Source organism: Lottia gigantea (assembly GCF_000327385.1).
Source record: "Lottia gigantea unplaced genomic scaffold LOTGIsca_4, whole genome shotgun sequence".
Classification (NCBI taxonomy): Eukaryota; Metazoa; Mollusca; class Gastropoda; family Lottiidae; genus Lottia; species Lottia gigantea.
The window spans coordinates 5,295,005-5,318,395 of NW_008709379.1; the positions used below are offsets into that span (position 1 = coordinate 5,295,005).

Consider the following 23,391-nt stretch of genomic DNA (forward strand, 5'->3'; position numbering starts at 1 on the left):
AATAAACATCCTGCCAAAATCTATAATTGTACAACATCCTACCAAAACATATAATTATACAACATCCTACCCCAATCTATAATTATACAACAAAACACCCTACCACAATCTATAATTATACAACAAAACACCCTACCACAATCTATAATTATACAACAAAACACCCTACAACAATCTATAATTATACAACAAAACACCCTACCACAATCTATAATTATACAACAAAATACCCTACCACAATCCATAATTATACAACAAACAACCTACCACAATCTATAATTATACAATAAACATCCTGCCAAAATCTATAATTGTACAACATCCTATCAAAACATATAATTATACAACAAACATCCTACTACAATCTATAATTATACAACATCCTACCCCAATCTATAATTATACAACAAAACACCCTACCACAATCTATAATTATACAACAAAACACCCTACCACAATCTATAATTATACAACAAAACACCCTACCACAATCTATTATTATACAACCAAATACCCTACCACAATCTATAATTATACAACAAAATATCCTACCACAATCCATAATTATACAACAAACAACCTACCACAAGCTTTAATTATACAATAAACATCCTGCCAAAATCTATAATTGTACAACATCCTACCAAAATATATAATTGTACAACAAAACATCCTACTACAATCTATAATTATACAACAAACATCCTACCACAATCTATTATTGTACAACATCCTACCAAAACATATAATTGTACAACAAACACCCTACTAAAATCTATAATTATACAACAAAAAATCCTACTACAATCTATAATTATACAACATCCTACCCCAATCTATAATTGTACAACAAAAGATATTTTCATTATCTACAATTACTCAACAATACATCAAATAACAAAATATATAACATGAAATTCCTTTCCAATGTCTCTGTTATCAACCTACATGATAGCTGAACATACAAACTTAGCAGCTGTGTTGAAAAACATTTGAAAAGGGTCAATAGCTGAGTTCAAACTGGAAAAATGAATGCCATCTATGCATAATACTAGGAAAGAAAGAAATACCATTCTTTATAAGGATAGCTACAAAGGCTTTTGAGAGTCCTGTCTACAAGTTGAGGAATGGTGAGGAAAGATAAATTTCTATTTGTCTTTGTCCACTAATGTTATGTTCTTAATATTATAAAACTTACTTTAAACTGTAACATATAACCAGACTGTACTATTAGTTGATTGGTGGTAAACAGACGATTACCCTTCCCTTCTTCCCATGATACAACATTGTCATTCCGAGCACACATATCATTCTTCATACTAGCATATGGACTGAATTCCCAGTTAGTTCCAGCATCATTCTGTGGTTTGGAATCATTGAAGGATTGCTGGAATACACTTGGATTTATCTCACTTCCACCTTAAATAATACACAATCAATACAATAATATTCAAATGGCACATGACCTGCTTGTTTATGGTTCCTGGCTTTGTCAGATGCTTACTTAAAGAATATCGACAAGCTACTTAAATGGAAAAAAAACAACAAGAAAATTGACAAAATAAGCCTACATGTATCAATTTATGACAATAAATTCATGACTTAATGCTTATAAAGTAAAAATGTGTGAATATTTGCTGGCTTGCACAAAATATGTATAAAATTTGAAAGAAAATTTGTATACCTATAAAAACGTTATCCAGGGCCCAGTTTGGTCTATCTCTATTAGGTACAGTTGGTAAAGGTTGCCACCATCTTATACGAGTACTAGCTGTTTTAGCTTGTTCAGGTAAATCTATATAGTCGTGTCTAGCTTGTACATAACTTAAATAATCTAATGTATATAGTGTCTTCCATGATATACCTAAAAGAAATATAACAAAATGATGATGACCAGTACTTTCAATATATATTCACACTTGGCTAAATCACAAATTATCACAGATATGTAGAAAAATTTTCTTGTAAGATCCAGAACACCAGGGCATGGAAATGCATTCAAATCATTTAGTGTGCTTGTTACCTTTTTATCTTTATAAATCAAGGTAGCAATCTAAGGGAGATAAATAGATTTAAAGAGAAGCAAACTATAAATAACTTAATGCATGCTTACCTCCATCAGTGGAGAACTGTAAGATAATACTTTGATCTCTAGAATTAGGTATAAAACATCCTGATTCCTGTCCTTCACCTCCAATCATAGCTGTATATTGAATAAATCTACAAAATAAATAATCATGTGTATATTGAATAAATCTACAAAATAAAAACTAAGCTGTATATTGAATAATCTACAAAATAAATAATCATGTGCATGTTGAATAGATCAGCAAAATAAAAACTAAGCTGTATATTAAATAAATCTACAAAATAAATCATCATGTGAATATTGAATAAATCTACAAAATCAAATGTATCAATCATAGCTGTGTATTGAATCAATATACAAAATAAACATTAAGCTGTATATTGAATACATCTACAGAATAAATAATCATGTGTATATTGAATAAATCAGCAATATCAAATCTATCAATCACAGCTGTGTATTGAATAAATAGACAAAACAACATAAAGCTGTATATTGAAACAATCTACAAAATAATAAAATCAGCTGTACATAGAATAAACCTACAAATTAACAACCAAGACTATATATTAAAAAAATCTACAAAATAAACAATCAGCTGTATATCAAATATACAAATAAACATTAAGCTGTATATGGAATAATTCTACAAAATAAACAATCAGCTATATATTGAATAAATCTACAAATTAAAAACCAAAGCTTTCTGTTAGATTGAATTAATTTACAGAATGAAAATCAGCTGTACATTGATTAACTCTTCAAAATAAATAATTAGCTGTATATTGATTGAATCTACAGAATAAACAACAGGCTGTATATTGAATAAATCTACAAAATAAACATTTTGTTTTATAATGAATAAATCTACAAAATAAAAAATCATAGTTGTAAACTTTAAGCTGTATATTGAAAAGATCTACAAAATAACCAACCATAGCTGTGTATTGAATAAATCTACAAAATAAACAGTAAGTAGTATATTAAATAATTCTACAAAATAAACAATTACAGTTGTATTTTGTATAATTTTACAAAATAAACAATCACCTGTATCTAGAATAAATCTACAAATGAATAATGAATCTCTAAAATAAACAAACAGCTGTATATTGAACTTTTCTATAAAATAAACAAGCAATTGTATATTAAATAAATCTACAAAACAATAATTTTAAATGCCTTTATTTTCCACAGAAAATGTCAATTTTGGATCCTAGGCTGGAAACTTATGCACTCCTAGGTTTCATTCCATGATGTATAATGTATCTCTAACTAGCAAGTCTATTTCCCTCAAAGGATATTAATCAGCTGATGTTTGTCTCACCTGGCATTGCGTAAATCTAGATCTACAGTAACTGCTTGTCTTAAACCAGTACCATTAAATACTAATGCTGTTTTCTCTACTAATGTATCACATCCTATACCAACACTACCCGACTGTACTGATGACCATTTACTACGATTTACAGCTACTTTATCAAATGTATCTTTTAAGTATGTCTATTAAATAAAAATAATACCATTTAATGAAATTGTCAAGTGGTAACGAGCAAAACCTTCAAAGATGGGTTAGGTGGATGAGCCTCTAGAAGGTGTCCTAGTACAGATTTAATGCAATTTATGTTGCCAGTGTGAAAAAAAGCCACATTTCAGAATGACCCAGCAGAAGTTGAGGATCGTACTTACAGGATTATTTTGATATAAAATAGATTGACAAGCATCTCTACCATAACCACTATAACATATACATGTAGGATAATCACAGTAACCATGTCCATTACAATAGTTAGGACAGGCTGGTCCAATATATATATCTTTAATGGCCCATGTTGACGGTACTGATTGGCCCTCATATGGTTGAATCCATTGGAATCTTGTACCACTGTTTAAAAAATGAAGGAAGAACATTTTATGGATATCTTGTCAAATGATGCCATACTGAAACACACAGGGTGTTTTTGCAATACTGTCAAGCTCATAAGTGGACATAAATAGTCTATAACCTGTCTATTCTAAACAGATATACCTTAAACAATATCACTTCAAACATAACCATACTATTAGACACGTCTTAAACAAGTCTCATATTACATCTAAAGAATTATACTTACTTAGACACAGGTAATCCATGTAGCGGTAATATGACTCGCTGCCATTCATAATCAGGAGAACTATAATATATCGTAGGCATACTAACACCGGTAGTACAATGGGGATCATTAGGTAGACATTGTGGCATTAAATATTTCCACGTCAAACCATGGTCAGTAGAATATTGTAAATGTACTGGACTAACTGAAACATTACTAGGTATATCACAACCAACATTGATCATAAACTGCAACATATAACCTTTATTTAGAGTTATTTCCCTTGTTACTAAGGAAGAAGGTTCGTTGTTCACTGTAGTGCCTTTAATGGCATTCAGTTCTTTACAATATTCCCCTGCACTCATATGGTCAAATGTTGTAAAATCTTTTGGGTTTAATGGATCACTATTGTTCATTTTGAATTGTTTTGGGTTGATCTCTTCTCCATTGATCCTAATACTGTCTATTAACCAATCACTAAGTTGTGGACCTTGATGTTGTGGTTGCCACCATCTCAATCTAGTACTGGTTGCCTTAGCTGCTTGGGGAATTCTCAAACTTATAAAACTTAAAATAGAAATAGAACATTATTTTGCTAATGAGATGATCATACAATTATTGAAAAATATACTCATTTTAAAACATACATGTAATTAGGTGACAAATATATTGCAATATATAAATCTACTTTACCTATATGATCCATTGAAATCATAATAAAACCTATAAGGTGAAAATAGCAAATTGTGGTCATTATAAAACCTACCTTGGTGAAGTATATAAATTATAATATAATTCTATTATTGGTGACCAGGTAATTCCACCATTGATAGAATAGTCTAATAAAACACTTTCATTTCTAGATAATGGTGGCATATTACAACCAAACATAAAATAAAACTGGATAAACATTGAGTTGTGTAGATCTAGATCTCTGGTAATTAGAACACGATTACAATCCTGTAATAAAACATAACATTTTGTTACAATATGACCCAAATGTTTTTGTTGACTTAGCCCATTAAAACTAAAACAGGGCATTCAGAACACATCCGGAACAATGGCCTTTTTCCGCACCAAAATTGCAAGAAATACACTGTGTGCAAAAACATTTCTATCAAATCTAACATAGATCAACATCAAATACCTACCCCAATAAAATGTAAAACTTTTCCTGAAGCTAAATTATAACATGGTGTAACAATTTCACCACCAACTATATTTATCCAATTCTTGGTAGACTCAACATTAAAATCATCAATTAATATATCTGGTAATGGTGATGTTGATATATTACATGATATACCACTCCAACCTTCATCACATCTATAACATTAATAATAACAAATAACAATTCACCTTTCATTCCTATAACATGTGAGAATATTGCAACAAACAACCAAAATAAATCTATATTCAATCCTTAAATAAATTAAACTATTAATAAAATTCATCCCATTTATAAAATTTACAGTAATAATCATCATCAATTAGCATTAATTCTTGATTATATTAATCTCAAAAAATATCATAAATGTTCTACAATTCCTTAAGCATCATATAAAAAAACTTGATTTGTGACATCCTTTCAACACATGTTGTTATTTTTAACTTTTTAAAATCACACTGCACCTTGATTAATAAAACAATATTACCATGAAAACTTTACAAATAAAATTACTTACATACAAGAATCATTGGAACAGCGTCCATGTCCGTGACACATCTGTGTACAACCATTACCTATATACAGATGAGATAACGCCCATGTATTACTAGGATTGAAGTCATCTGGTTGTAGCCAGCGGAATCTTGTAGATTTAGATCTGAAAGTTTCAAATGATTTTGATAAGAAATTAATATTGTAAACAGGAAAAGATAAATTGGCCATCTGCTCTTTGGTTATGAGACAGATAGAGAACACCATCATAAAGACAAAAGAGCCATTTATATTTCATATTTAAAGTTTTCATTTCATGTTTGTTCTGTGGCTGATTCATACCACATTCGTGCATGTGTACCTACCTTACATAATATGGTATAGGTATAGTTATTCTTGTCCAGTTATAATAGATATCTGAACTATAGACAGTACTAGTAAAATAACTATTACAATCTATATCGGAGGGTACACAGGCAGGTTGCAGTAAACTCCAAGATTTACCCATATCAAACGAAAACTCCACTCTTATACCTAAAACAAATGTTTATGATAAAATACAAACATCTAAAGGGAGATTATTGCACTGTGTAATAAATGATGTCATAACACTTAGTGTATATTTCTGAAATACCTGCAGTGTTACTAGTGCTATAACTGTATTGGTTAGTGTCAGTCTTTTCCTGATAATTACATTGAAACAAAATGACAGATATGATTGGGGTAACTTACTGAAACACTGATTGTGCTGTTGGCAACCCATAGCTAAATAAAACTGTAAATATGTTCCCTCTTTGATACTAACATCAGCAGATATTGCATACCTCATCTTCTCTTTCTCTGTAATAATAACCCACAAAATATTAGATATAGTTGCAATATTAGACGTAATAGAGAGATCATACCAAGATCTTTTGAAAATTATAATAATCTGACAACAATTCTTTAAAGCATTTAAAAAAAATGTTCATCACAATGAATTATATAAACTTTTCAATTGTGACCCCAGAACTTTGGCTGCTACTGAAGGTGCATAACTATAATTCTATTACAGACAAATGTAGAAAATATAATAATTCCAAACCTTTAAAGTGTAGTGCCAGGAATGGTGAATCACAGACTGATTCTACTATACCACCAGGAAACATTAGCCAGGAGGAATCTTCTGGTACCATGGGTTGATCTTGTAATACCTGGTCTCTATATATATCACCTCCAATATATATCTAGTAAATATAAAAGTCTGTACAGTACAACTATATTCATCATTAAATAAATAGAAATAATATTTACATATTCAAACAATACAGAACTTGTAATGATATTTATAGAACTATGAAATTCATCTTCAATTGAGGTTATATATACTATGGGATTAAAATGATGGATCAATCTTGAATGTTTAAGTGATGAAAGTGGACATAAAGAAACAAAACTTACTTGATCTATAGACCAAGTTTCAGCAAATGTACCATCAATACTGGGTTGCCACCATCTAATCTGTGTGGACTGTGTTCGGGCTCCAGGGGGTAGATGTATAGCTATATATTTAGATATATGACCATGTATGTGAAAATCAAATTGTTCTATAGTGGTCCAATGTATACCACCATCAGTTGTGTATTGTAAATATATAGGTGAAGCAGGGTTGGTGGGATGATGACAACCTTGTTGTAGATAGAACTCTACTGAACTGTAAACAGAAAGAGCAACATGAACAGATAAAATACAACTAACCATTAAACTATTCTTTAAAATGCAGAATTAGATATATGTATATATATGACTATTTATATTTCCTTTCATTTAAACATTTAATTGCATACCTTACAGTAACAAGATTCAATTCTTTAGTTTGTAAAATCCTCTCTCCATTATTATTCATATATAGACTGGGACCAGTAAATACTAGACCACACTTGGTAGACACATCAACATTACTCCATACAGCCCACTTCTTACCATCTAACTCACTGGGAGCTATACACAAATAAAATAATCTTACATGTAGATTTCAATATTAAGAATGACTTCTTAACCTTTTGATCATTATAAGTCACTTATCTTGAGGATTTTGCTGGATACTCAATGTCCAAACTCTAAATTGGGGACAATATTTATTATGTTGAACTACTACTTACCATCATTTAAAGGACCAAGAGGTAAATCACCACGAAATGGGTAAGGCAATAGTACAGGTAATCCAAAGTCTTCCTTTAAATAGGTAGGATTAGCTTGTACCGGTTCACAAAACATTCCTTCATAGCCTTCATCACAATCACACATCATATACTCATTACAACGACCATGTCCATTACAATGACTTAAACATGACATTCCAATAAATACATTATCTATAGCCCATTCTGGTCCATAGTCATACTCAGGTATATTTCCTTGATACCACCGAAATCTTACAGACCTGCAAATTACAAACTTCTCCATTACATGTAAAAACTATTTTATTAGTACAAGAAAACATGAATTTTAAGATTATCAATTGCCTTAAGATTTATAGCCTTTGTCTGTATAAATCACTAGGCATATTTATACCCTTACAATTGACTGATTGTACAACAGAAACACAACGTAATTTCATTTATAGTGATCTTAATATTTGTTTGACGTCAGCTAACTGCATCACCTTTCAGATTTGAAGCTGATATCAGGTTTTCCTATGATTCTACAGATACGTACTATGGTCACAAGAAATATTTATATTTCCTGACTCCAAAACCAATTAGCATGCTACAGATCTATCATAAAACACCAAATACTATGGTGGCATTTGATTGATGAGTTCTGAACAGGTTAAATTTTGCCCCCAATCAACAGGTATGGAAGCGTATATGTCGCATTCAAAATTTCCTGCTCCACTATTTTGAATTCTGACTGCAACTACAGTTTTTTTGGCACACATGGAAGTGAGCTGAACACTGTTCCAAAGTGTTTTGTTGATTCCATAAATCCCGAAAGTGCAGAACTATCAAGCGACGCCTTGTATTCAAAGCACTTACCCACAAAGATGAATATTATCAACAGGAACAATAACTCTTTTCCAGTTAGATGTTGTTCCACCATAGTAAATAGTAGCAGGGATCTTACTATCAAAACATTGTGATTCTGATATTTCAGCACAGTTTTCTACTAATAAATGCCATGATTTCCCTCCATCACTGGTATATTGTAATAATATAGGATATTTCTCTGTTGACTGGCTTCCACATCCAACATTGATCTAGTAATCAAACAATTAACAATTAAACATAGAAATGTTTACCATCAAACCTGATAAAAAAGTAAAATATCTAAAACAAAAATTAGCCCCATAAAAACTCAAATTTATACACACACTTCCTAATTCATAACCATGCATCCACATTCAACAAACACCTAGAAACTGATATTGAGCCAAATATACGTACATCAAATTGTAAAACTGACATTGGACCAATATTTAAATCCCTAGTAACAACAGATTTCTCTGATTTACCATTATTTCTGAATACTAAAGAAGATATACCAGATTCATTGGTGGATGGTCTGAAATATAATTATTGGGATAAAGGGATGTTTTTTGTGCAAATACATGAAGACATTCAAAGAAGGTATGTTAATATAGGATATGGTTTATTGTGACAGCTACTCTGACATGTCATTGACAAATCTAATTTGTCCTTACAGACTTGTGCTGTTAAAACTTGGTAGTTACCATCTTATTTTTTTATATTTTTACTAAGAAAATAGAGCACTAGGAACTCAAATTTGACTTACAGACTGTTAAATTGACAATATCCCCCTATTTCACCACCATTGATAAATAACCAATTATCATTATCACCATTATCACGAGTAAAATCATCTTGTAGTAAACTAGGATTATTAGTCATAGTACCAATAAACAAATTATCTATTGACCATGTTCTCTGCATTTCACCTACAAATATCATGATTAAGTAGTATTTTGACCTTGCAAGTTTATGCATATAACTGGATATTCAAGATACAGTAATTTAATCATGACTTACAGAACGGTATAATTTTACAATAGTGTTATAAAGAGTAGCTGAGGTTTCAATGGAAACTAATTGTGCAAGTAATCTATCAGTTTAAGTTGCTGTTGGAGTTTTAATGCTTATCAATTCAATACATTTTTGCTCATGTGCTTTTTGTACATGTCTATTTTCAGTATAAACTATCATTACAACAAACAATATTACAAACTCATATTAAAGTCATATTAAATGCTTTTCATTTTATGTGAAATGTGTGAAAAGATAAAATAAAAGTGCAAACCATCATTCATTGGTTGCCAAAATCTAAATCTTGTTGAGTTCATTCTTGCTGACATTGGTAAATTAATACTGAAAAATCTGTAATGTAACATAAATATATCAATAAAAATTCAAAATGGAGTCACTAACTAAGGAGGAAAAAACATTTGCCTGTAGATACTGTGGCTGTTGAAAAACAGAAAAATTACACATAATACAGTTTTTGTCATTTGCGTAAAGAAATGATTGACTGAAATTGTTATTACTTAATCAATTGTTGTGAATTTCAACGGTCAGGGAGAGTTGTTCAAGTTTACTATAATAAACTAATGCCAATAGGTTTTTATATTTAAAAATCATTTTAATCATCACTTACCGTTTGCCTGTTTCATTTCTATAATGTAGTTCCTGTAATAATTTCCATGTAATTCCACCATTACTAGAGTATTGTAGTAAAACACTGTGTGTTCGAGGCCAGTCTGATTCTTTGCCTTTACAACCATATCGAAAATAAAACTCTATGGTATTTAACATAGAGGTATCAATATCTTTAGTTACTCCCATTCTTAATGAATTCTGAATAAAACAAATAAATTTTCTGTATAGTTAATCTAATTTTGTTTTACTGTATTCTTCATAATTTTGAATCCCTTGAAAATATCTGATTTTTAGACAAATTTCATCTTTATAATCTTCAGAAAACCGTTTAACACTTAACTGACTAATGTTTCAGTTCCACACAGTTACGATCATGAGTTACAAATGGAAAAATACCCATAAGATCAACCTACAATATTTTACTTGTTCTAAAAAAAAAATGTTCAATTGGTAGAGAATTGATGAAGATACATGCAAAGAAAGCTTGATTGAACTTGGTTCAAACCTTATGAAAAGTGAGAGAATTTCCATCCACAAGATGACCACAAATATCAGTTGATTCTCCACCATATATTTCTCTCCAGTTGTTACGATTAATCTCACTGGACCTGAAGTCATCTCTTAACATCATTGGTAGTGGTACAGTTGGTACACAATAATCACCATCGTAACCTTTATCACAACTAGAAATAAATAGACCATCTACATACCACTTAGCACCTACGACCATCAAAGATTATTAACTGGGAAACCTCATTTATAAAATTCAATAATTTTGTCACTGTCTATAATGCGCATCTCTAGTTTGGCAAACACCACACACTGTACACAGAAATATATCGAAAATTGCAGTTGACAACCACCAATGACTTGTGTTGTTCTTGGGTTGCATGTTCAGCTCGTCCAGATTCTTACTTATTTTATTCCTACAAGATAAACTTGCTGACAACAAAGTTAGCGAATATGATTCATCATATAAACAATGCAGTCACAAAATTTTTAAATATAACAAATAAAAATACAAATGAAATAAAATAATTTCGCAATTGATAAAAGTATTTTACAACACATGAACTTACATACACTTTCCTTTATTACAATACCCATGACCAGAACACATCCATGGACACCCCTCACCTAGATAGACATTGTCTAGAGCCCACACTGTACCTCTAGGATGTGATGTATGTTGTAACCAACGGAACCTGGTAGCAGGTGATCTGAAATAGTTTAGTATGTTTCAATAATAATCATTATTCAATGTAAAATGTATTTTTAAAACAGTTTAATGCATTTTGATTCTGTAAAATTAGAAATCATATAACAATTTGTTTAAGTGTTGTAATATTTATACCAAATGATTTTATAAGATATGTGAACAGCATACATCAGTGTGTCATCAAAAATGAGCGTAGTTAAGTTCAAATTCAATAATGTCACTGGAATAGATATGCAGTTAATAAAGATGTAGATATTTGTTATCCTGATGACATTCCATATATATGTTTTGATGCCTTAAAATCTTGTGGTAATGTACTTGCTTGATGATGTTAGCATAAACTTGTCCACCTCATACACATGTACTTGTGTATATGTACTTGATCACAGCAACTTATTATGTCCATTAAATACACATGTACATGTACTTGTGTATTTGTTAAACAAGTTGTCCATTGAAGTATTGTGTATTGAATTTTTTTTTCATTCATCCATTCATTATATTATCCCCTTTGGCTGAATGTTAGACAGGACCATGTCCTTGTATATTGGGCCAGGTAAAATAAAGAGTGTATTTATTAATTGACATTGAATCCTCAAATAGACTTATACAGAGCTCCCAAATAATTGAAGCTAACTTACACTGCACCAGGTGGTAAATAAACAGTCACTCTAGTCCAGTTGGTGTGTTGATCACTAGAATATTCACTAGATAAATGATAACCACTACATTCAAAATTAGGTGGCATACATTCACTAACTACTGGATGCCAAGTTTTACCCATATTCACTGAATATTCTAACATAACACTGTATAATGTACCATATAGTGATCCACAACCCATAGCTATTTCAAACTGTAAGAATGTTGATGGCGTTACATGGTAATCCCAAGTCTCTGCATATCTTAATCCTAAAAAATAGGAAATTGATCTTCCTTTATAAGTTTATCGTGAATTAAATTAGTTAAGACATCAGAAATCAACTTAACCTTACAGCAAATGATAGCCTTTAGGCGACAAAATATTTTGTTGATGTGGTAAACAGTTGTTACAAACAATACTTAGTGGAAAGTTTGCACAGTTCTTGTACAACACCTGCTAACATTATCTGATATCCAACATTGATGATTGGACTTAGAAAGAGTCTCAGACGTTTACTATAGTTAACTTTACCTGAATTGGTGCTAAATTCCAGAGCATTTCCTTTGGAATTACATGTAATTCTAGGTACAGCACTATCAGCTAGGAACCAGGTATGAGGGTCTGGCATCATCATGTTAAATTCATCTTGAAATCCTATAGTATTACTATCATTAACACCAATTAATACACTATCTATAGCCCATTCTGCTCTTGGCATACCTAAAAAAGGAAAATTTGTGTTCACAATTCTGTTAAAAAATTTTGCTCTTTTTATTGAAATCATTTGGAACATGTATTCCACTCCTCACATTAAAAATGTAAATTTAATTTTAATGTGATAGATTTTAATCCTAATATTAAATAGCCTTCTAAACAACCTTGATATTAAATAGAATGAAGAGGTATCTTAACATCAATTCTGGCCTTAACATTTCTGTAAAATATGCTTCAGCAGAATATTAATTTGACACTCCTATACCATAAGATGTCTCTAAACTTTTAGGGCATATCAGATTTTACAACAACAAAGATTACCTCCATGTCCTAAAGGTTGCCACCATCTAAATATTGTCTGGTTAGTTTTAGAATCTTTAGGAAGTTCAACTTGAACAACTTGTGTTGTAGAATTAAATACTTTAGGTTCTATAACTTTCAATATATTCCAACTAATTCCATTGTCGACTGAATAATCCACTATAATCCCTTCATTTCTGTTTTGAGGTTGTCGGCAGCCCTTTTGATTTCTCTCTCCACCTATTTTGATCACAAACTGTATCATTCTGGAAAAAAATAGTCATGATACAGTGCACCATTTTTCCCACTTCCATTGACTGATTCTGTAACTAAACTTAATAATACTCAAGCAATATTCTTTATGAACAACGAAAAAAGCAGACAAACCAAACCAAAGTTTAGATGGAAATGTCCGTGTGAGTTAAAATACCCACAAACCTTAAACTACTAGTGTCTAAAGGATCAGATCTAGCTTCTCTGGTACCAGGTCCATTAAAATATAGAGAATTAGCAAAATCTACCACCCCACATCCTCTACCAAGGTAACCACCAGTTATCTGATTCCAATAGGCTGTAGGTTGATTTCTATTATCAAATCTATCCAACATTCCTTTAGGATTAGCTTCATCAGATTGACAATTTATATCTAGAAAAACAGAAACAAATAAATCAATGTGCAATCAAAAAATAACTAACAGCCACAAGTCATAGTCACTTACGCTATCAAGATAAAATATATGTATGTATAAGATGGAATTGTATACAAGAACATAACACTGGACGACTGGAAAGGCTTGGGTGTACAAAACACATGTGTTACAGAATCCAGAAATAAACAGTTAAACAGCTACCTTAAAGGGCTACAGTAAAGCAGTAAGTCATCATTCGATCTGGTTTGATTTCCTTCCTACTTCAAAAGACAACTTAAATTCGAACTGAATGGTGCAAGTTATAAAATGTCTTATTCTTTTGATTGATGAAATACAAATACAAAATACAATTTGACATTTTAAGTTTGGTAGGAAATATGGAATGTTGCTGATTCCTACCTGCTGATTGCTGATCACACTGACATTGTTGATTGACACACACACCTCTTCTATGACAATGTTTATCACAACTAGGTCCAATATATACATCATCTAGAGCAAAACTATGGGTCATATCACCAGGCTGCCACCAGCGAAATAATACTGGACTGAAATCAAATCATAAACTAATGCATGCACCTCACAAACTTTCAATACAATGGAATAAGAAGAAAAAGATGAAAAGCAGCATTGTAATAATGGTTCCTCTATTGTTTATATAATCGATTGTACTTCTCAAGAACATAGTTTAATGCTCTAAGCATGCTTTGTATAGGAGGCATGTGCTGAAGAAAAATGATAAAGTGTGCTCTCTTGACTCATACAAAAAAAACTGTTACTTACTGTTGGGCTATCTTACTACTAACAGGTATTACCACTAAAGTCCATTCACCATGTGTACCTGGATAATACAGACTACCTTCTGTGTAATCACCATCACAATCTTCTTGTTGATAACAAGGTTCTTGTACCAGATTCCAACTCATGCCATTATCCTGACTGTATTGGAACATTACAGGATAGTTCCATCGAAATCTGTGACCACATCCAACATTGATCTATAGGAGAGCAACCATAAAATGTAAAAAAAAATATTTTGGATATTCTTTAGACTAAATGGCCATAAGAAATAAATTATATTGTATCATTTCAAGTTTTACTGACACTGAAACATTGATCTTTGAAATCTTATAGTCAGAACAGAATTTCATTTTGAAACATTTCACTTATATGATAATAGATATTGACAGTATCAGCCAACATAAAAAATACTGTACCTTAAACTGTATGATATCACCCATCTTTAACTGTAAATCTTTAGTTATAGCATATTTATCATTAAATTGATTTCCAAGTACCATAACTGGCATACTAGATTGACAATATTTACTGTTTATACCTTCTGTTACCATTAACCATTGACCAGAATCAAACGGATCTGGAGAGGCCTATAGAGGTGATTAAGAGAAACTTTTGTAATATATGGTACATACTTAGGTATCACGTAGGCCAAACGACATTAGATATAGAACAAGAGTGAACCATCCCTTTGGATTTAATGCAATATCAATGACACTATTAAGCACCTATGCTTTCCTTTAAGTTTCCTTTTATGAGTTTATCATATCATCATGTACAATTCTTACATCAAAGTCATCATGTAGTTGTGGTAATCGTTCATGTGGTCCAATATATATTTCATCTATTGCCCACTGATCATTCTGTTCACCGGAATGTTCTGGCTGCCACCATCTAAATCTGGTGCTGGTAGTCTTAGACTGTTCTGGTAATTCCACAAATACAAATCTGTAATGAAGGTATTAAGTATGTTAAACATCATGATTGTGCTGGTATTCAACTCAATATGTAGGAATGTAAACAAACATGAAGATCAATTGAGATCACACTTGCTATTTACTTGAAGTTTGCATACTAGTTCTTTTTACAGATGTGACTATTGTTAGGCATTGTATCATCATGTAAATCTCTGCAAGTAATAAACAGGAACTGTGCCATAAATCTTCATCTTGCATCCAATTTTATAATGTTAAAAGAAATACAGGTACCTTGGTTGCTTAAATTCTGTGAAATGTATTTCCTCTAAAATAGTCCAGGTATTACCACCATTATTACTATACTGTAGTAATACAGATTCTGTTCTTTTATCACCACCATTACATAGTTTATCATTACCACCCAATCTAATATAGAACTGTATAAAATCATCTACAGTGGTATTTAAATCTTTAGTTTGTAATTCACGAACTCCATCCTACAAAACACAATTGAACATGTATATATAATCTACAACCACTTGTCCTGAGATGAAAATAAGGGAAAATTTACAAATATATAGAGAAGAGCAGTTTCTCTGTTAGTTAGGGTATTGGAATCTAGTGAAACTCTTGTTTGCATACGTAATGTAAGTTAAGTCAAACTGCAAGTGAAAATTTAGGTAGTCTAGAAAAAGTCATTGTTCCAGTGGACCACACTATCATAGAGAAGTTTGGCCAGGGACAAGCAAGAAGAGATGATCCTTGAGCTAAGGATGTTTTTCTTATTCTTGCAAATTATGACTGCTTCTTTCACAGAAAGGTATAACTCCAAATTCTCTAACATTAATTACCTTATAAAAATACATAGATTCTCCTGATACAATTACACCACAACCTTCTCCAACTTTAGCTATATCACCACCTATTATTTGTATAAAATCTTTCTCTGGTTCATATCTCATTCCAAAATCAGCATGTATAATACTCTCTCTAGGACTAGCTGATTGACAGTTCTTATCTATATATCCCTTATCACATCTACAAACAATATAATATATCAATCTCAGTCCATGAAGCCCCGCTGCTGATCTTAAAGAACTAGTCTTACATATAAAAAATTCCGAAAATTTGAATGGTCTTGAAAGGTTACAATTCCACATGTTACAATAAATTATTCCTAACAGACCTATGAAAAACATCTGCAAGCAAGGTTTTATTGTTGATATTTTGTTTAATATCAAATCAGTGATCTCAGGATCTGTAATAAGTGACATAGTATATAATACAATTGATCTTTAGTGTTGCTTTACCTTCTAAAACACTTTATACATATATTATATAATAACATTGCAATTATTCTTCATCACCTTCAATTTGAGAAACATATACACAAATGTTTTGTTTTGTTTATATCTTAAATATATATGTACATAATAATTTACTTGCAGAAACCTTGTTCACAAGCACCATGACCATTACACATATCAGGACACTGTTGTCCAACATAGAATCTTCTGATAGCCCAAGCATCATTAGGTCCCCATTCTGGTTGTATCCATCGAAATCTGGTATGTGGTGACCTTCAAATAGAATGAATTTGCTCATACAATATGTCCCATTTCACCATCTCTATTTGTTTTCTTAAAATATTGATGATTAAGGATTAATGTGTCTTAATACTTATGAAATATCTATTATAATATAAACATTACCACTTACCAAGTATCAAGTAGAAATATAATATAAACAATACCACTTACCAAGCATCAGTTGGAAGTATAGTATAAACACTACAACTTGCCAAGAATCAGTTGGAAGTATATCATAAACACTACCATTTACCAAGTATCAGTTGGAAGTATAATATAAACACTACCACTTACCAAGCATCAGTTGGAAGCATAAAAAAACAATACCACTTACCAAGTATCAGTTGTAAGTATAATAAAACACTACCACTTACCACATATCAGGTGGAAGTATAATATAAACACTAACACTTACCAAGTATCAGGTGGAAGTATAATATAAACACTACCACTTACCAAGTATCAGCTGGAAGTATAATATAAACACTACCACTTACCAAGTATCAGTTAGAAGTATAATATAAACAATACCACTTACCAAGCATCAGTTGGAAGTATAGTATAAACATTACCACTTGCCAAGAATCAGTTGGAAGTACAATACAAACACTATCAATTACCAAGAATCAGTTGGAAGTATAATATAAACACTAACACTTACCAAGTATCAGGTGGAAGTATAATATAAACACTATCACTTACCAAGAATCAGTTGGAAGTATAATATAAACACTACCACTTACCAAGTATCAGGTGGAAGTATAATATAAACACTACCACTTACCAAGTATCAGGTAGAAGTTTAATATAAACAATACCACTTACCAAGCATCAGTAGGAAGTATAATATAAACAATACCACTTACCAAGTATCAGGTGGAAGTATGATATTAACTTTAGTCCAATGAGAATATTGTGAGTAATGGTAAACAGTTCCAGGTTTATATGTCTCACATATAGCTGGTGGCAGACAAGAATCATACACTAAATTCCAGTAAATACCGTGATCAGAACTATACTCCAGATACAGTTGATTATCACGATTTTTACTGTATGGTACACCACATCCCATTGTGATATCAAACTGTATCATTTGTGATGGGCCAACATTTAGAGATTCTGTCATCAAATATCTCGACTCATTAACTTTCTCTTTCCCAGAAAAACTACAAAAGATATATTATTGTGGGGTGTACAATGAACAATATTTTCTAAAAGCTAATGCTGTGAAAATGAATTTTACAAATCGATGTAGGAAAGCCATATACACATGTATCAGCTCCGTGTCTATTTCAGGCATTTCTTTTGTAATCAGCAGAAATACTTATGACACTTACGTTATGCTTTTTGGAGCACCACAATAACTATCAACAAGTTTACCAAGATGAGCTGTTAGGTCATCTCTCATATCTTTCATATCACTGACATCTATTAATAACGTATTGGTCATCTCCTGAGATAAACTAACATCATCTATAGCCCAAACATCTTGTCCTTGTCCTGAATGGTGTAACTGTCTCCATCTAAACTTACATGACTCTCCTTTACTAAAATCTGGTAACTGAACAGAGTCCATCCTGTAAATAGGTTGACATTTTTAACACCAATGTGTTTCACATTGGTATATTTCAAAGGTCCAAATGAGGCAAAATCATTGTTAAAAATAGTTACGACAGCTCCTTGACTCTACATCACCATATTTACTCTTGCAGACATTTAGATGACCATAGTCTTCAAGCCATCATTCCTTATGTTATTGGAACTAATATCTAAATAACATATATGTGACATTTTGAAACATTCTTGATTATGACAGTGTTATTAGCCACTTAAAAACCATGTAAAGCATGTGACATTGATAAAAAAGAGAACATCTGTTTATGAAATTAAATTTCCTAAATTCATATGTGGAAGGAATTAATCTTACATTGGTTGTTTGAAATATTCAGAAGAAAATTCTCGCAGATAATGCCAATATACACCTCCAGTGCAGGAGACTTCCAATATAACAGATTCACTCAGGGATGGAGGTGGGCATTTAGATGTCATTGATATACTACCAACTCTTATACTAAACTGTAAATAACTGAAAGGAAACAACCATCAATTAATGTTCAATAGCTGATATATGGATTGTCCTGTTCTAGGTGATTAGGTAACATGGGTTTGAATCCGCCTATAGATAAGAAAAATTCTCATGCCATGGTTAGTGCTTCCGAGAGTTTCATCTCCTAATGACTAACATGTTAAAAGCTGAAAGGAAACAGACAACAATTAATTTTCCATTACATCCTCAAGTAAACATAAGAAGACTTACACTGCCTCTGTGGTATTCAAATAGGTGGTTTCAACTTGTCTTGGACCACTATTATCAAACACTAGAGCTTTACCAGATGATATAACTCCACAATTATAACCTATTTCTCCTCCTTCTATAGAGAGTAGTTGTGAGGACTGGACTATTAGATTGTTTTCAAAGTTCTCCAACAGTGATGTTGGGTTGGGTACAATACTATCTTCACAAAAGATTCCATGATAACCAAAATCACAGCTACAAACAAAATATAGTTTTGAAAACATACAAAAGTACATGTATCTGCATTTTCTGGATTAAAAATTTCAACTGGTAAATTATGTGTTTTATGAAGTCACTATTGCTAAATCTGCTAATAACATTTAGGGGTCTATTTGACAGAGACTTGATAAAATGCTTAGTTTAGAGGAATTGCATAAAACATTCTTTAAATCACAAGGACTAAATTGTAACATGTCTACCCGATTTTTTAACAAGTGGTTGCCTAGCAACATTTTCAGTATATCAAGGACAGTCACCTATCTGTGTCAAATCATACCAAAAATCTAATTTGTGCAAGATATTGTTGATTTAAACAAACACACATTATTTAAAAAAATTCTGACATAAACTGTCACCTCTATCGCCAACAAATTTTGATGAGTTAATAACTCAAATTCTGTTTAGTGAAAAATTGTCAAATTCAATCTTGACTAAAATCTCATCATTATAAATATTCACACCAAATTTCATTTAAATTGGATGAAAATTGTAGTCTCTATTGTGTTCACAAACAAATTTGGACACGTTTTTCACAAGTCAAGGGCTGTAACTCAAAAACCATTCATCGAAAAATCGTGAATATCAAACTTGTCCAAGATCTCATCAATATAAATGATCACACCAAATTTCATTCGAATCAGGTGAAAACTGTTGTCTATCGCGTTCACAAGCCAATTGTGGATGGACGGGGTATAAAAACTATAATTAAGTTCATCCTTCACTTTGTTGTGAAAGTTTAAATGAGTTTATTAGCAGTAAAACACTGTAGCTTGTACTTACTCACAACCATCTTGATGACAAGAACCATGTCCATTACATCCAGCCTCACAATCACCAATATAAACTAAAAATAAAATCATATTCAATTTTTATACTGAATACTTTCATACAATAACTTTATACTATTTCAATAATGATAAGTTTGAGCTAAAATATTTGTAATTCCATACAAATGAAATACAATGAGAAAACTTGCCTACACCCAAATCATTAACTATAGTCTACTCCCAATGACAATCAATAAGAAATAAATTTGTTTATCTAAATTATGATCTCTGAGGTTACTGAATATAGAGATAGCAGAGAAACTTAATACAAACCATCATCAATAGCCCAGTTTGGTTCTCCAGAATCTTGTAGCTGTTGCCATCTAAATCTTACATGAGGTACTTGAGCTTGATAAGGTACAGGAAGAGTTAATCTATTCCACCTATAATAGAAGGATATACTATAAACAAACAGTAGCAGTATAACTAATGTAAAACTGTTGAGTACTCATTTCATGCTCAATTCTAATCTTGATCAGTCTGATGGCCACAAATTTGATATCTTACTGAAAGTTACAATATAGCCAAAAATAACCCCTGACAAATTTACTCTTGGCTTGGCACAGATGATAATTGGCATACTTTTCTCCTTTTCTTTGGGCATTGTTTTAGGGTCTATAGTCTACAGTAAGGTACTTACCCTGATAACTGAGAGGAGGTAAATAAGGACTGGTAAGGGAGATAAGTACCATGACAAGTTGATGGTAAACAAGGTGTATATAGTGGTAACCAATCTAAACCATGATTAGTAGAATATTCTAACTGTAAACTGAAAAAAAAAACATATTCACAAACAAAATTCAAAACAGGCCATTAATAAATCAAACAACTGGTTGCCTAGCAAGATACGCCCACTTTCCTGATACATTTTCAGTGTACATGTATCAAGGGCAGTCACCTATCTGTGTCAAATCATTCCAAAAATCTAATTTGTGCAAGATATTGTTGATTTAAACAAACACATTATTTAATAAAATTCTGACATAAATAACATCTCTATCACTAACAAATTTAGATGGCAATAACTCAAATTCCATTTATCGAAAAATTGTCAAATTTAATCTTGACTAAGATCTCATCATTATAAATGATCATACCAAATTTCATTTAAATCAGATGAAAACTGTACTCTCTAATGTGATCACAAACAAATTTTGCCGTGTTTTTCATAAATCGAGGGCAATAACTCAAAAACCGTTCATCGAAAGATAGCCCACTTCGAACTTGTTCAAGATCTCATGAATATAAATGATCACACCAAATTTCATTCAAATCAAATAAAAACTGTAGTCTCTATTGCGTTCACAAGCCAATTGTGGACCAACGGGACCGGGGCGACGACAATATACAACCACATTATAATGTGGGCGTATAAAAATGAATAATCTCAGGAAAAGAAATTTTGTTGGAAATAGCAAAACTTTTCAGATGACATGACACATTTATGTTTAAATTTATTTGAGAGGCATACATGTATTTATCTGAATCCTGTAGTTGGGTTGCATCCTTTGTTCATGCATAATTCTAGCTATTGCTAATTAAACCCCCATTGCCACACCAAATGTCTCAGAGGTAGACTTTATATGCAAGTAAATTAGATATGATATTTACCTATTGTGTTGAACATTGATACCACACTGTAAATTGAGTTTAAATTGTAATATTTTGTTGCTGTTTGGTGAAGATTGGACTGGTAATTCAGGTAATATAATGACATTATCAATAGCCCAGCTATCAAAACCAGCTCCTCTATGGTATTTCTGTATCCAGCAAATTTTAGAACTACCACTATTCGGAATTTTCACTGACACCAGACTAGGTTCCTGAAGATATGAAAGTAAAATATATTCCATGCATACTCAATGCATGTAGTAAGTGCAAGCAAACATCGACGGACGGACGGATGTACAGACGGACGGAACGTATACGAGTTGATAGAAGCACTTACTGTATAGAGGTTGAAGGGCGATAACTTCTCAAAACTGACGTAAGAGGCCTAAATCTTGAAAAAGCCTTAAATTTAATCAGAAGTAAACTAAACTTTATCAAACCTTTCGATTTAGGTCCAATAACATCCATTTTAAGTTTCATCAAAATCTGTTGAAAACTATATGAGTAATAGCATATTCAAGATTTTGGGGCAAGGGCAATAACTCTGCTTCTAACGGTCTAAAATAGCTCAAATTCGAACTTGATCTTCGTTTTATGAATATGTATACACATACCCAATTTCATTTGATTCCATCAAAAAATCTAGTTTTTAGAGCGTTTACAAGCAAATGTTGACGGGCGTACAGACCGACGGACGGAGGGACAGGGGTGCCGACAATATACGTCCAAATAGAGAGGTGTGGGCGTATAAAAATACAGTTCTGTTTGAAATTGTTGTAAGTTGATGGTAAATGTACCCACATGAAATCTTGGTGGTTCCAATGTATCCACTATCTGAGTTTGTCCATTTCTATCTTTTATATAAATCACAATTTTGGCCTTTTCTGGAATATCTCCATTACCTCCACAATTTCCACTACCTATCAAATATACTAGGATATATCAAGATCAATAATTAATACAATTATTCTTGAGTACAGTTCACACAACACCCATAATAACAATAAGCATCTAAATCCTCTCGAAATCTGGGTGCAAATTATAAAGAAAGAAC

At 31.7% G+C, this 23,391-nt stretch overlaps 1 protein-coding gene across 1 annotated transcript in view; it reads right to left on the minus strand.

Annotated features, from left to right (window-relative positions):
- The window catches only part of LOTGIDRAFT_228850 (hypothetical protein), a gene marked incomplete at its 5' end in the record, with an annotated part of 32,827 nt that overhangs the window by 4,174 nt on the left and 5,262 nt on the right, over positions 1-23,391 (minus strand). Inside the window, 42 exons of the mRNA XM_009059875.1 lie at positions 1,199-1,419; positions 1,685-1,864; positions 2,114-2,220; positions 3,417-3,592; positions 3,779-3,974; positions 4,204-4,749; positions 4,949-5,142; positions 5,334-5,508; positions 5,868-6,008; positions 6,208-6,376; positions 6,575-6,682; positions 6,927-7,068; positions 7,283-7,535; positions 7,669-7,822; positions 7,984-8,264; positions 8,860-9,080; positions 9,268-9,385; positions 9,617-9,779; positions 10,139-10,215; positions 10,493-10,692; positions 11,000-11,177; positions 11,574-11,714; positions 12,355-12,625; positions 12,888-13,076; positions 13,392-13,636; positions 13,809-14,016; positions 14,420-14,568; positions 14,804-15,018; positions 15,238-15,408; positions 15,607-15,766; positions 16,027-16,232; positions 16,587-16,773; positions 17,178-17,315; positions 18,191-18,490; positions 18,662-18,901; positions 19,252-19,410; positions 19,642-19,875; positions 20,680-20,743; positions 21,000-21,109; positions 21,367-21,495; positions 22,338-22,549; positions 23,139-23,269. Coding sequence (XP_009058123.1) covers positions 1,199-1,419; positions 1,685-1,864; positions 2,114-2,220; positions 3,417-3,592; positions 3,779-3,974; positions 4,204-4,749; positions 4,949-5,142; positions 5,334-5,508; positions 5,868-6,008; positions 6,208-6,376; positions 6,575-6,682; positions 6,927-7,068; positions 7,283-7,535; positions 7,669-7,822; positions 7,984-8,264; positions 8,860-9,080; positions 9,268-9,385; positions 9,617-9,779; positions 10,139-10,215; positions 10,493-10,692; positions 11,000-11,177; positions 11,574-11,714; positions 12,355-12,625; positions 12,888-13,076; positions 13,392-13,636; positions 13,809-14,016; positions 14,420-14,568; positions 14,804-15,018; positions 15,238-15,408; positions 15,607-15,766; positions 16,027-16,232; positions 16,587-16,773; positions 17,178-17,315; positions 18,191-18,490; positions 18,662-18,901; positions 19,252-19,410; positions 19,642-19,875; positions 20,680-20,743; positions 21,000-21,109; positions 21,367-21,495; positions 22,338-22,549; positions 23,139-23,269 — 7,859 coding nt within the window. The remainder of the gene's footprint in view (positions 1-1,198; positions 1,420-1,684; positions 1,865-2,113; positions 2,221-3,416; positions 3,593-3,778; positions 3,975-4,203; positions 4,750-4,948; positions 5,143-5,333; positions 5,509-5,867; positions 6,009-6,207; positions 6,377-6,574; positions 6,683-6,926; positions 7,069-7,282; positions 7,536-7,668; positions 7,823-7,983; positions 8,265-8,859; positions 9,081-9,267; positions 9,386-9,616; positions 9,780-10,138; positions 10,216-10,492; positions 10,693-10,999; positions 11,178-11,573; positions 11,715-12,354; positions 12,626-12,887; positions 13,077-13,391; positions 13,637-13,808; positions 14,017-14,419; positions 14,569-14,803; positions 15,019-15,237; positions 15,409-15,606; positions 15,767-16,026; positions 16,233-16,586; positions 16,774-17,177; positions 17,316-18,190; positions 18,491-18,661; positions 18,902-19,251; positions 19,411-19,641; positions 19,876-20,679; positions 20,744-20,999; positions 21,110-21,366; positions 21,496-22,337; positions 22,550-23,138; positions 23,270-23,391) is intronic.